The sequence below is a fragment of the Tachypleus tridentatus genome, chromosome 7 (genome assembly GCF_004210375.1).
Source record: "Tachypleus tridentatus isolate NWPU-2018 chromosome 7, ASM421037v1, whole genome shotgun sequence".
NCBI classification, from domain to species: Eukaryota; Metazoa; Arthropoda; class Merostomata; order Xiphosura; family Limulidae; genus Tachypleus; species Tachypleus tridentatus.
Genome location: NC_134831.1, coordinates 86260010 through 86275664, shown reverse-complemented (window position 1 = coordinate 86275664; position 15655 = coordinate 86260010). Strand labels below are relative to the sequence as shown.

General features: G+C 33.1%; 2 protein-coding genes across 6 annotated transcripts in view; one reads left to right on the top strand and one right to left on the bottom strand.

Moving 5' to 3' along the window:
• LOC143256096 (uncharacterized) overlaps positions 1–15655 on the top strand; it is a 39169-nt gene that overhangs the window by 7390 nt on the left and 16124 nt on the right. Inside the window, exon 2 of the mRNA XM_076512839.1 lies at positions 8923–8975. The gene's annotated coding sequence lies outside the window, so the exon portion shown is untranslated. The remainder of the gene's footprint in view (positions 1–8922; positions 8976–15655) is intronic.
• LOC143256095 (uncharacterized) overlaps positions 1–15655 on the bottom strand; it is a 38771-nt gene that overhangs the window by 21290 nt on the left and 1826 nt on the right. For 2 of the 5 annotated variants that reach the window (XR_013031000.1, XR_013030999.1), the window contains exon 2: positions 13201–15394. The exons of 1 other annotated variant lie outside the window; for it this stretch is intronic. Coding sequence is in view for 2 of the 4 variants with exons in the window: in XM_076512834.1 (XP_076368949.1) it covers positions 14188–15394 (1207 nt within the window). In the remaining 2 variants the exon portion in view is untranslated. Of the gene's footprint in view, positions 1–12948; positions 15395–15655 lie in introns of those variants that run through there. 2 more of the 5 variants (XM_076512835.1, XM_076512834.1) reach the window with 1 other exon arrangement.

Below are 15655 nucleotides of genomic sequence, written 5' to 3'. Positions count from 1 at the left end.
CCAAAAATCATGCTCTAGATTTTATACGCTATAAGAGTTTTGGTCAAATTCCATAATTTGAACAGACAAGAGTTTTTATAGTCTATCAGTTCAAAATTATGGATAGCTAGAAGTGTATAACCTTCGCATAGCTTTGCCTAAAAATTCTAAATACAAAAAGTTAGCATTGTGTTAATAATCTGTTATAAAATTCCGTTTATTTACTGATTCTAAAATAATAAAATTTTAAGAAACAAAAAATAAAGCCAGTTATAAAAGATAAGTATATTGTAATAGTTAAAACAAAGAGTACTAAGCCAGTATTTGTTCAGTGAGAGTTTCTCTGAAATGAAATGTAAAGTTTGTTTGATGTCAAGTACAAACCTACACAATGGGCTATCTGTGCTTGTCCACCATGAGTATTTGAACCTGCATTTTAACGTTATAATTTCACAGACATACCGTTATACTAAGTCTAATTTAATATGGGAAGGACTACTATATTGTATGCTATAATAAATGCATTTAATATGTTTGTTTGTTTGTTTTTGGATTTCGCGCAAAACTATTCAAGGGCTATCTGCGTTAGCCCTCCCTAATTTAGCAGTGCAAGACTAGAGGGAAGGCAGCTAGTCATCACCACTCACGCCAACTCTTGGGATACTCTTTTACCAACGAATAGTGGGATTGGCCATCACATAATATCGCCCCCACGGCTAAAAGGACGACCTAAAGGAAAGAGCGAGAGAAAATGAATAAACGTAGATGCTTAAGCCAACAACGTTTCACATTCTTACCACCTTTTGTTGTCTGCAGCCAAAGTTAGTTGCTGTCTTGTTAAAACTGAAAAAAGTAGTTAACGTTTTAAATCAGTACAACAAAGAGCTGAAATCTATAATTATTACATTCCGTTCAATTATCATTTAAGTACTCTCATTGTCAATGATATTTTCAGATGTATTCCCAGCAATATCTCATGTGGTTTAGTCAGCGTAGAATGTTCAAGTCAAACCGAAATACATATATTAAAACCATAACGCAAGGTAATCATAACAGTTGTGACTAAAAACATTTCAATTATTATAACCAGTAAGCTTAGTTTACATTGAGTATCAATATGCTTAAAATGTCAAAAGAAAAACATATAATCAGAATATAATATAGGTTTAACTAACTGTAGCAGTGTTTCATTGTCATTTGATTAGTTTATAGTTGAAAGGAGGTGTACATGTTGATTCCATATAAAATAAAAACAGTTTCCATGTTTGCTATTAAAGCAAACTAAACTTCCTTGTTTACTAGTTAATATGAACTTTGACCAGATGTCGCTTACTTTGCTTCTTTGGTGTAAGAAAATGTAAGACTATATTGCTAGAGTATCATAACGTATGAAACTCATTTTTGATCTCATTATATGTATTGATAGAGAGTGAGAAATTTAAAAGAATCCACTTCAAAAACATGGAAACTTAATGTTTCAAATATTATATAAGTGTTTCACTCTTTTGTGTTTGTATCGCATGTAGTTAAGATGTATTTATTTCAAAATTATTGCGTTTTTAAGAATTCTCAGTTTAGAAGCAGAAATTGGCTCAAATGACAATAATTTTACATGACTTGAAAGCATGCAAGATGCGTAACAATGAAAAGCTATTTTTTAGTTTGAAGAATCTTTATTTTATTTGGTTTATTTTGAATTTCCCCCTAAAGCTACACGAGGGCTATCTGCGCTAGTGGTGTAAGACTAGAGGGAAGGCAACTAGTTATCACTACCCACCGCCAACTCTTGGGCTACTCTTTTATCAACGAATAGTGGTATTGACCATCACATTATAACGCCCCCACGGTTGAAGCGACGAGCATGTTTGGTGTGACGGGGATTCGAACCCGCGTCTCTCAGACGATGAGTCACGTGCCTTATTCACCTGGCTGTGCCGGGCCGGTAGCTTGGAGAATAGAAAAAGATTCTGGGACGCTGCGCACTAGAATACAACTACAAAGAGAACTCTGCAAGTTTTTATGTGAAATATGGTTGATATGAAAGTCTGACTTTATTCGTCTATTTTGTTTTGTGAAGGTAAAGCCGATATAGCCCCTCTAAGGCATAATTGTAAAACGTGTCTTTCGTCTAAAACTTTGGTAGAATTTTCTGTTTAATAAAGTTGGATTTTGTTGTACATCTTAGAATATATGACATGGTGAATTTTGTTAGAAATCATTTAGTCGTTACAAGTGTGAAGCTTATGTATATATATATACCCTCCGCCAATACAGCGGTATGTCTCCGGATTTACAACGCTAAAATGAGGGGTTCGATTCCCCTCGTGGGCTCAGCAGATAGCCCAATGTGGCTTTGCTGTAAGAAAACACACGTACACACACTTGTGTATATATTATATCTGAAGTTAGCCTAGCTTATCTAAATAAATAATGCGCTTACGTTTGTCTGCCCTACCAACTTTTCTCACAAATTTGATTAAACGCTAGAAATCTCACATGGCCAAAAGAGCTTTAGTCCGGAAAGTCTAGATTTCATATTAGCTTCTTAATTCAAAATCGTCTTACGTGTTTTCAGGTCTGGCATGGCGAAATGGTTAGGGGCGCTCTACTCGCAATGCGAAGGTTGTTCGTTCAAATCCTTCTCCCACCAAACATGCTTGCCCTTTCAGCCATGGGGCGCTTAGATATAACGGGCAACCCACTGGTAGTTGGTAAAAGAGTAGCGCGAAGAGTTGGGGGATGGGTGGTGATGTCTAGCTTCATTCCTTCTAGCCTTTCACTGCTAAATTATGCATGGGTTTCGCAGATAGTCCTCGTGTAGTTTGGCTCGAATTTGGCAAACAAATTTTTTTGTTTAGCCAAGTTTTAAATGGAATGAGTTTTGTAGACGATACCAGATTGTCGTTGCTATCACGTGATGACTGGCTTCAATTTAAACTTTAGTTTTTCATTTTCAAAGTATTTGACCAATAGTTAACTGGCATGCAATTTCATTACGACTGTACATTTTCTTTTCTTTGCAATAATACAGCTTTGGTTCGTTTCATAGATTGCTATAAATACCTTTTAGCTACGTTTTGTTATTTACTACGGGTTTTGTGTAAATGTTTTTGCTTCAGCTGGCTGGTAAACCGTGTCATACAACGAATACTCATTACTTTATCATACTCTGTACACTAACATAAATACTGTTGCTTTATTGTTTACTTTACATGTGATTTTAATTAATAAAGTTACGTACGTAATGTTTTTCAGATACATCAGAAGAGTGCAAGAAAATGTAGCTTATAAAGTTTTTGTAAAAATGATAAAATAAGAAAAACTTAAGCAAAGAGGATGATGGACGCCAAATTGTTACTAAACCGTTTATTTTTGTGAATATTAATAATGTTTTATTATTGACAATAATAATTTATTACTTATTCTACAATTCCAGCTTATATTCTTTAAATCGTGTTAACTTTTTTTTTTGGGTGATATTTTAGGGGTGACCATCACACCCAAAGCTAGCTGCAAACAATCAGTGATAGTGGAGTTTGGGACGTTGTGGATTCTAACATCTGTAACGTGATTTTTATTGATAACTATCCTATTTTGCATCTGTGTTTCTGAATCATGTTTTATAGACAAGATATTCCGAAAGCTTTTGACAATTGTTGCCGTATTTGACTTTTAAAATGGTAGCATTTGTACTTTCCACACAAATGGCAAAATGCGTTAGAGTAAATGAAACTATGAGAACTTAGACATGGTCAAATATGTCAATCAAAAGGGTTTGGCATCCTGGATCCAAAAAACTGCAGTTATACCTTAATTCGATCATGAGATGACGGAGGTACGAGTTAAAAGTTTGAATTAATAGAAACAAACAAACAACTCAAAGCCATACTTTGAGCTTCTGTGCCATGGCTAAAAATCGGATAAAAATTATATTGATCATCTGTCCATCAACTAACTTCACATAAAAGATTTTGTTGTTTGATAAGCAAGTACTTAACTATGATTCTCGTTACCATTCTATATTATGTTTTTTCTGAATAAATATTTGTTTCTTCATATAAACGACACATATATCTAAACAGTCACGTCAAGAAATTCTAGATGTATACCAGTCTCTACTGTTGAACCAGAGTGGTTTGTTTGTTCTGTAATTTTCACATAAAGCTCCACAAGAACTATCTGCAAACAGTCATGCCTAATTTTCAATCAATAATCTATCCTTCTAATAATCAAGTCACAACATGAAAGTTCGAAATGTATCTCGTAGTACCACATCTCAATCCAAGACCCTTGAATCTCCAGTTCAAAACGTTATCCGCTGGTTACACACAAGTATTTTGACTGTTATTCAAAACCTAACCTTTCAGCAAAAAATAGTTATAATTTGTCTATTCCTTCCCCTTTTTTATTTGAAAGTTGAGTATTTATAACTTTTTAATAAAATTATCAAAATACAGGCTCTCCAAGAGGGCAGAGAGACAGAAGAAATAGCTCCTGGTTTAATAGAGGAAAAAAGGGAAAAGTTAATTAATAGAGGGGTGAGAGCATACGAATATTTTTCTGTTGCCCATGGGAACTCTTGGCGGCTGTGGGCTTGGATAATTTTTTTAAGTACTACTTTAAACACATTTTCATTATATTGTGTTCCCATTTACTTAACTCCATAATTACAAAATAAAATGGGAAACTCAAGTTTGCAAATTTCGATTTATTGCTCTTATGATATATGATTCCTCTGAACTAATTATCTAGCGACACCAACTTATATTTTTAATTACGTATTGAGTAATCCCCGCCTATTCACTAAAACTGTAGAAGATTTGCGAGTGTTAGAATCGATAATGTATGTAAATACTAGTGCATCATCGGAACTTGTGCAGGCTGAAATTTCTGGAAGCGCCAATAGACACTTTATGTTACTGTTCTGCTACAGTTGGTGTATTTTAAACCTCGAAAGCTATAACTGTGATTAACGATAATTGATCGGGAACTTTAGATATTTGACCAGGAACATTTATAAATTTCGAACATTACAAACAGTTTAACTTCAATGGATTAACAGCGGGCCCTAGTACTTTTTACGAAGAAATAATATACTTCAGAGATGGAAAACTTATATGTTATCAGAGTTAAGTGAATCGTACGGTATCAACTAAAAATTAATTCGCTCATCGTAAACCCTCGATAAGATGTCCAGTTCCAGACCAAGCAGAAAACTCAATATTGTTTGCGAGTTTGCAGAACTTTTTCATATGAATCATTATTTCTAATAACCGTTATTATAAACTGTAGCACAAATGTACAGGCTACATAGTGGAATGTAAGGGATCTAGAACATAGTTTTTGTGTAATTTTTTATTATTCAAATCTTGAAGGGTCTGATATTTACCAAAAGTGTTTGATTTGTAGCAGGTTTATTCAATGTTATATGTACTTCTTTAATGTTCAAATATGTGATTAGTACTATAACACATGTTTAAAATTTTCTACGTCCAGAAAACTTTCGATCACGACATAATAAACTGGAGGCTCATCCGAAATAAATGGCAATGAGTAACAACATAAATTGATAAAATATATTTTAAACTTTATTAAAAGCATAAGACAGAAAAGTTCAGCCGAAAACAATTCCCAACCCCACAGCCCATGGCACAAATTATGTCTATATCATATCAGCATGTATTTAATATTAAAACTATAAAACCGTGTTTAATAATAATCGTAATAAAACATTTTGCAATACATCAACGACAGAGCAACTCCGTTATTTCATAATACCGATATCTCTTGTTTAGCGCATTATTGTTTGAAAATGTTTTTATATTACTTCATTTTTAGGGAGCATTTCAGTTCGCGCAGTCAGTAGCGAGAGCAGTTTTCGAATTTGCGCGACTTTGAAACTGAGAAAAAAAAAAGATACTCTAAACTCTGAAAAAACACAAAGCTCTGAATTACACAGAAATAACAATCAAAGCGAGCAAGAAGAAAGTGAATAAAAAATAAAAAAGTTTGATTCTAACTGCTGTAAACAACTGTAAAATGAGTTTTATATTAGCAACGCTCTCAAGGCAAACTAAAACTTTAGCGTAAAACGAATGAAGGGAAAGAGTGTTCTGCATATTATATATTACTCTAATTGCCGTACATGGACATGTCCTTGAAAGAGGCCAGCGTACGTGCTAGAAAGCTTAATACAGTTCCTGATCTTCAGCTAGTAATTATATTAATATTTTCATGGAATAAATAGTTAACATTGTGAAGAAGGAATAGGCCTAAGGTTAGTACACTTTGCCAGTCGACACCGTGTTACAAATCGATAGCTGTCCCTAATTATTAGAGGCAGGTATTATTCCTACAAATAGAAAACAATTGTAGTCATACAGTTATGATGTCTTTCAGTTAACCTGATGATGACCTAGGAAGGTCGAAACGTTGTTCTCTCCTCATCAAGAAAAGTATTAATACCCATACCAACCGTTGTAAGATACATTTTTAACTTCAACAGTGTCATTTTTATTTATTAGTTTATAGTTGAAAGGTGTACATGCTCATTTCATATAATAAATACAGTTTTATGTTTGTAATTAAAGAAAACTACTTTTGTACTCTGTTTACCAGTTAATATCAACTCTGACCAGGTAGACCTTATTTTATCACTTCGGTGTAAGTAAACGTAAGACTATATTGCTGGAGTATTGTAACGTATGTAACTCATTTTGTATCTCATTAGGTATATATATAGAAAGAGAGTGAAAAATTTAAAAGATTCCACTTAACAAAACATGCAAAACTTACTGTTAGCAAGTATTAAACAATTATGTCACTCTGCAATATTTGTAGCAGATGCAGTTAAAATGTATTTCATTCAAAATTATTGTATACTTTTAGAGTTCTTAGGGGCTGTCTAGTCAATGACGGGTGTATGTATGTTTTATATATATTTATGATGTTGTCTGCCGTAGTTCCACTGTTTTTGCCAGTTAGACTCCTAGTATAGTTTGTTCTTCGCCAAATATTTGTTCTAATATTATTTATGTGGTTTACCCACGTAATTTTTTAGCCAAACGTAAGTCCTAAAAATTTTGCTGATGCAGCAGTCTGGAGTAGTTCTCCATTCATATAGATCTGTGGTAGTGCTTTTTTATCTATTTTGTTTTCTCGGTATTTGTTCGTTTGTTTTAAAGTTCGCGCAAAGTTACGGTAGCTGTCCCTAATTTAGCAGTGGAAGGCAACTTGTCATTGCCACCCATATTAGGTTATTCTTTTGCCAACCAATAATTGGATTGACTGTGACATTATAACGCCTTCACACCTGAAAGGGCGAGCATGTTTGATGTAATGGGGATTCGAATCCACGATCCTCAGATTACAAGTCAAGCGCCCTGACCACCTAACAGTATTTATATTAGTATACAGATTATGGTAATATTATGAGTATTCATTGTATGTGGATGTAAAGCCGAGTTAGCCCCTGTAAGATAGAATCAGAGAATGTGTATTTCGTCTGAAACCTTGGTTGAATTATTTGTTTAGAGTACCCTTAAGTTTCACGTTCATTTTCACTCATAATAACTTTTTATTTTAATTCAATATTTGCGCGTTTTGATTTACTTTAACATGAGAAACTCATCAGTGACGTATATTAACTGACATTTTGACTAGTGATTATGATTTATATCAATAATAACATATCATTGCTTCATTTTTATTTGTGGTTGTTTTATATCAAAGTTTGGGGTTTTGTTTAACATAGAGTAAAGCACATCAAACTGATAAAAGTTTTTAAGTAAAGACTTGACATTATTATTATCCATATGATATGCAACGCAACACACTTGCCATTATTATTATTATTATATAAACTGCTTTTTGTGTGAGTAAATAAACATTTGTGTACTAGTATTTCTCTTGGTGTTCAGCTTTTCTCCAAGAATGTCCTGGTCTGTTGGTTAGGGCTCTCAATTTGGAATCTGCTGGTCGCATGTTCGAATTCTAGTCATTGAATATGTTCATTCACTTAATCGTGAGGACGTACTATTTTGATGTTTAATCCCGGTGTTCGTTTGCAAAAGAGTAGCTAACAAGTTGGCAGTGAGTGGTACTGAGTAGCTACTTTCGCTAAGTTCTATCAGTTCCAAAATTATGGGAAGGTATGCTCAGATAGCTCAAGTGACCCTTCATGAAATTCTGAAAATAATAAACCATTGTTCAGCTACAGAAACAGAATCTGAGCTATAACGTAAATATTGTCGTTTCGAGCGCATTTCTTTATTGGTCGGATAAGGCAAGACTTAACTGTGAATCTCTCCCCTGTTTTTAAATATTCCTATAATATTTCACACAAATGTAATCACCAAGTAAACGATCCGCTATTTTTCTACTTTCCTTCAGTGTTTTGTTTATTTCATTCAACGATATTCTGAGATACATTTATAACATTCATATCAGATTAGTAACCATTCTTACTAAAGATCCGACAGAATAAATATTCTATACTTTATCTGAATTCCAGACGTGACTTAGTTGAAGTAAAGAGACAGAAACAAATAATCTTTGTGTGCACAGAACACTAGACAGCATAGCAGCACTATCTACATATTGATAGCATTGTAGCAGAATAAATTATGAAGATATAAGAGAACCTGGTTTATACTGAAAGAATCAACAATCTGTAATTATTGATGCCATAGAGATAACAATGTTCTAGATGTGTCTCTAGATCATTACAAACCCATACATTTCTTAAGTTGTAGATATTTTTGTTTTATTTTTGCACAAAGTTATATTCTTGCTTTTAACTTAGCTTTTACCACCGAAGCGGTTTCAATACTCAGATATTTTGTGAAACTTCAAAACTAGTTACAAATACTTTTTACACATTGAAAATTATTCAAACACTTACTCATTTTTTATTTTTTTAACTAACTGTTTCTTTCTTTACAGGTATTATTATGTAACGCTATAAGTTACGTTAAGAAGTCATTCCAGTGCAACTTGTGAGTATTACGTTTACTTTTACATTTTTTTACAATTTTAAAAATTTTCTTTCTGTTCTCATTGCATTGCTTTTGTTCTCTCCTTGGTGTTATGTATGTAAATGTAAAGAGTGTTTAAAACGACAAAGTAATATTTTTGTTATGATTTATTATATTTAAATATTTTATATTGTATTCATGTGTGATACTTTAGCACCACTAAAACTTTGTTAAACGTGATCCGTTAACGGGCCCGGCATGGCCCAGCGTGTTAAGGCGTGCGACTCGTAATCTGAGGGTCGGAGGTTTACATCCCGGTCGCGCCAAACATGCTCGCCCTTTCAGCCGTTGGGGCGTTATAACGTGACGGTCAATCCCACTATTTGTTGGTAAAAGAGTAGCCCAAGAGTTGGCGGTGGGTGGTGATGACTAGATGCCTTCCCTCTAGTCTTACACTGCTAAATTAGGGACGGCTAGCACAGATAGCCCTCGAGTAGCTTTGTGCGAAATTCAAAAACAAAAAAACATAACAAAAAGATCCGTTAATTCTTGGTCATACAGACAAGTTTTCTATCGGTAGCGTTGGGCATGTCAAACCGATCTACAACAATTTAAAAAAGGTTTGTTGGCGTTCTGAATAATTTACATTGTTTAAAATTTATAATAAGCACAAGTGAACGGTGAGTTGTACAACAGATATTTCACCAAAGAATCTTTTATTTGAGAGGGGGACCTTAATGAACAGAGAATTATTTAATATGAATCGATATTAAAAGATTTACAGTATTTATATTGATTCAGATAGACAGTAATTATTAAAAAATGCTATCAACTCAATCAATTAATAGTCTGTAATAATTAAACATTTTTACTGAAGTTTATCAAGTGTAAATGTTGCACACTTCAATTTATTGTTGCTTTCTTGATTTTTTGGGGTAAAACCTTTATCTATAAAGACAACATGACACTTAAAAGATTATTCTCATCTTACAATTTCTGTTCGTAAATAAGAACTCAATTTTAAGAAATATAGTTCTCATAATATCTGCAGAGTAAAAATAAAATAATACTGGTATGTTAACTAGACTGATTCTTCTTCGCTTATATATACATTAGAATATTCCTTTTCACTCGGTGTCAGTTTACAAAATGAGTTATTTTAAGAATTTAAACACAATTAATGTTTCGCCAATTATTGGAATAGTTTGGTTTCAATATTTCAGCAGTCTAAATTATTTTATGTTAAAGTGCTTTCAACTAAATTTAGTTTATAAAAGATACTACGCAGTTCTTTCATTTTAACTGTACTTTACAACTAACGAAACTATGGACTTGTGCAAGACCACATGATGTGGTTACATAATGCTGAAATAAGTAATGCTTCTACTTTCGCATCTTTCAACACTTTGCTTCATGTACGCTTCAAAGAACCATTAGTAATAAATCAAGCAACTGTTCTTTCACGTTTTATGAAGCCAACATATTTACGTTACATTGAGCTATCTTCCGAGTCCACCGAGGGGAATCGAACCCCTGATTTCAGCATAGTAAATCCATAGGAGAGGGGAGCACTGATTATGTAAAACACAGACTTGACAGGCGTGTTGAAACCGTTAATAATAAAACTTCAAGATACACTACAAACATTATAAACATCTTAGGTTATAAAATACTTTTTTGAATTTCGAATAACTTTTTTATATTATATTTATGTTACCACTTGTTCATTTCAGGCCAGTATGTAAGATCGTTAATACAGTTTACAAATGAAAAAGTTAATGCACAATTCTTGTGTTTCTATGAGTTATTCATATTTTACAATAAAAACATTTTATGTTCTCTTTCGATAATATAAGCTCAGCGGTATGTCTGCGGACTTACAACGCTAAAACCGGGTTTCGATACCCGTGGTGAGCAGAGCACAGCATTGTGCAACGTTGTGCTTAGTTCAAAACAACAACAATATCAACTGCGTATGTTTTACAACAACTGGGGAAAAAGTTCGGAAAAGATAAATCAGAAAATATAAATTATATTTAGCTTATCTGGATAATTCAGTCTCTTCAGACAACAGATCAAATGCCAGGTAATTATGCCTAACTTAATCTTTTATGACAATTTACACAAGACGAATTTCAATTTTAACAAGTATGTTTGAACAACTGATACAACTCTCTATTTATATTTCATACATAAAATTCATGTTTCGTCAAAACAAATAAGCTATCATGAATATATGTAAACAAAGAGTATGGACTTAATTATCATGCAAATACTGAAACGTTTAGCAACTAAACTTAATACTGAAATTCTGTCGATAAAACTTCAAACATGATTTCATGTAGGCCACAACCTTTACAGTAAGATTACAAAACATACATGTATAATATTTTATTGTAAACTTCAACTCTGGTATTCATCATATTTATTGTTCCAACGATAGAGTGACGTAACTTCACAGTATTTAACACATTACATACCTACGTGAGAATAATCTAATTCTTAGAGTTACAATATTGGTCATTATATATCAGCTGAAATGCATTAGTTCTTGTTTCATTATTATCAAATATTGCAGGATAATAGAACAGGTTGATTACAAAGTTGAAGTCATTAACTACCATATGACTAATGAACATAAGTCACTAGGATAGTGTAACTGAAAAGAAAGAACATAAAAACTGTACGCTAACTGAAATGTGGCAGATTTGTATGAAAGTTTTTTAATCTTGGCAATCCAGTATTTTATAATTCATAAATCATTCAGTTTTTGTTATTCTTAAATATTAAAGGGTATCAAACAGTAAGCAGAATTTGCCCTTGGACAAATATGAAGAATACAAGGCTGTGAGTGAGTGTTTTCTTATAGCAAAGCCACATCGGTCTATCTGCTGAGCCCACTAAGGGGAATCGAACACCTCATTATAGCGTTATAAATCCGTAGATTTACTGCTGGACTAACGGATTAGCGAAGAACACATAGAACTGTAGGATGGACGATACTGAATTATTTTGTGTTTAAACAATTACGTTCTGCAGAAGATAGGCTATGTATAGATCTTGTTAAGTGATATTTGTAAACAACAGCACTTTTAAGCAACAAATATGTGTTTTATAGACTGAAAAATAAAATAATAGCTTAAAATGGAAAATAACTTCATAATCTACCCTCAAATTTCCAGAATGTCACGAATGTACCTTCACCTTTCCTATCATTATATAAAGTGGAATACTAGATAAATTCGCTTGCTACTGACATTTAAGTTCAGTGACTTACAAAACCTGTTTATAAGTTAGTCTTGCACACAACTTGTATCATAAGAAGCAACAAGATTTTAATATTTTGCCAACTTTTACTTACTTTTTAAAGAGTCAAGACAAGAATGTATTCACATTATTTGTGATAAATCTTGGACAAAGTCGTCTTTTCCTGACTTCAACTTTTGTTAATAAATGTTTTAGTGTATGAGATACCTTAGATGTATGTTATTTTTCTTAAATTTATTTATGATACCAGATTACACTGTGGTTAAACACGTTAGTTTTAAGCTGTAGAGGATGGGATTAACGTCCAAACCCCAACACATCAGTGGACAATCAATTTAACTAGGGATTTAAAGTATGTGATATGTTTGTAAAGATTCTAAACAAACAGAAAATTTGATCATGTTAGCTCAAATCACTTTGGGGAATGATCCTTATGTTTTGTTTACGGTAGATTTATTCTGTTTGACTGGCATCATGTTAGAACAAGTTCATACCTCTTGTGTTATTACATTAGGTTGTTGGTTAGTATTTTATACACTAAGATGTTTTCAAAAACAGTATATTAGTAAAACAATTTTCCATGTAATACTGTCTCTCCATGGAACCAGAGTAAAACAACACAACTTGTAACACCATCCATCTTTGTAAAACACATGTAATATAGTTAAAAAATATAAATGAAAATTATAAACATAATTTGAAACAAAGTCGAAACTAAAATGCAATCTGAAGAAAAAATATGGTAACCCTGTTTTATTATATAAACACCATATTCCTATAGATATACACGTAATATTAAATATTTAAATGAAAACTGTAAAAATCAGCTGAGGCAAGTGGAAGTCCATATACAGTCCTAAGAAAGTACAGGAACACAGTCGACCTATAAAAACTTCTTTGCATTTGAAAAAACACACACAATACACCTAGTATAACCATATGCTGATAGAATCTCATTAAAACCTTGTAATAATAGCACCATCTACCTATAGAAATACTGTCAGCCTTTGTAAAACATATGAAATATGTATGTGAAAAAAGTACAAAATAACTGTCAACACCAATAAGATGAAATATTTTGTCCAGATCTCGCTCACTTACTGTTCTACACAGTAAAAATAATACTCAGAATATGATTGTTATTGTGGTAGGTTTTAAAATCGTTATTTTAAGTCTTCTTATTAATAAAACTTATACTCTACAGGGTGGCCCGTAAGTCCCTATTCATCCAAATGTTATCATATGTTATTCAATTATGCATGTATTATAATTTTTTTTCTTTTGTTTCAGAGAAATATTGCCGATTTAAGCCCATTTACACTTGAAAATGTCTCACAGAACATGGCGTTTCATAATATTGTGCAGCGAGAATGAGGGACAGCACACAGATACACTGGATACATAAGATATATGGATGGGAAGGAACTTAGAGCCACCTTGTAGTAGATAATTAGTAACATCATTTTAGGATAGTGTAAGAAAACTCACATCACTTAACATCAAGTACAAGGTAAGAAATATTAACAGTTTTATATCGAATCATTATAACACAATTAAACATATCAAAATGTAACAAACAAGAGATCAATTAATATAACGGTATTCTGAATAATTCCAATGATTGATGCAATTTTCTGAATCTGTATGTCACCTTACATCTGCTTCAGTTTTTTTCTCTATGGAAAAATTTGGTCTATTCCTTCACCCAAAGCAGAAAATGGATTGCAACCAGAGAGCTTTTCACTTCTGTCCTCATACTTTTTGTAGCAGTCTTCCTTAAAGAAGTATGTGGCTCCATTACTCCAGCGAAATACGGCATCTACTGGTCCTGTCATACCTCCCCATGTTGTAACTGGACTACACTTTGACAACATATTATTTTCGTCATCGTATCGGTAATAGCAGTTTCCCTTGAAGAAATATGTGACTCCATTACTCCAGAGGAATACAGCATCAACTGGTCCAGTCATTCCTCCCCATGCAGTAATTGGACTACAGTTCGACAACTTGTTCTTTTCATCATCATATCGGTAATAGCAATTTTCCTTGAAAAGTATGTGACTCCATTGCTCCAGCGAAATACGGAATGGACTGGTCCAGTCATTCCTCCCCATTCAGTAATTGGGTGACATTTTAATGAATTATTATTTGACATGTTATTAGTTTTCTCCTGATACCGGTAGTAACAATCTCCCTTGAAGAAATATGTGATCCCGGTATTCCAACGAAATGCAGCATCAACTTTTCTCATTTTCTTGGTCCACGTAGAAATTGGTATACACTCTGAAAGACTATTATTTTTGGTCTCATATCTGTAGCAACATTTTCCTTCAAAAAAGTACGTATCCCTATTATTTCTTAGCAATACAGCATTTATGGGTTTACTGATTCCTCCCCAAGCTGAAATTGGCTTACATTTTGTGAGATCATCGTGGTAATAACAAAAACCTTTGAAGAAATATGTGACTTCATCAGTCCATTGAAATACAGCATCTAGAGGCTTGAAACTACTTGCTCCCCATAAGGCTATTGCTTTGCATTTAGATATTTTGTTTTGTTTGTCTTCATACCAGAAATAACACCCGCTTCTGAAGAAGTATGTGATACCATTACTCCAGCGAAATACAGCATCAACTGGTCCAGTCATATTACCCCAAGCAGCAATCGGAGTGCATTTTGATATCTTATTAGCTTTATCATCGTAGCGGTAGTAACAGTCGTTTTTAAAGAAGTATGTAACTCCATTACTCCAGCGAAACACGGCATCAACTGGTCCAGTCATTCCTCCCCACGCTGTAACTGCGACGCATTTTGATATTTCATCAGTTTTGTCCTCATATCTGTAATAACAATCGCCCTTGAAAAAATATGTTACTCCATTTTTCCATCGAAATACAGCATCCACTGGTCCAGTTAGCCCACCCCAAGCAGATAATTGTCTGCAATTTGAAATCTCGTCCGTTTTGTCTTCGTAGCGGAAATAACAAGAACCTTTGAAGATATATGTGACTCCATTTGACCATTTAAAAATTGCATCAATTGATGGAAACAAGGACTGCAATATTTCCATTCCATTCGAATTCAGTTCTTTTTTATCAGTTTGAGTTACTTGAGAAGAGGAGAACTGGAAAATGGTGAGTAAAAGAAAGATCCACATTCTTCTTGAAATGAACCTAAATGACATTAGACAACGTAAGACAACATCAAATTAGAGTTTTGACTTAAAATATCAGTACTCAATGATTATGATAAATTTTATCCATGATTAAAATATTACAACAAGAGGATAAAAAATATGAACACCGTAAATATTTCATATATATATATATATTCTATAGAGTAACTACAGAAGCATTAATATTTTTCTCTTAATATTTTATGGTTACGTTTTATTATACTTTCAAGATGATATAGTTTTCCTTAAACTCGGTAAA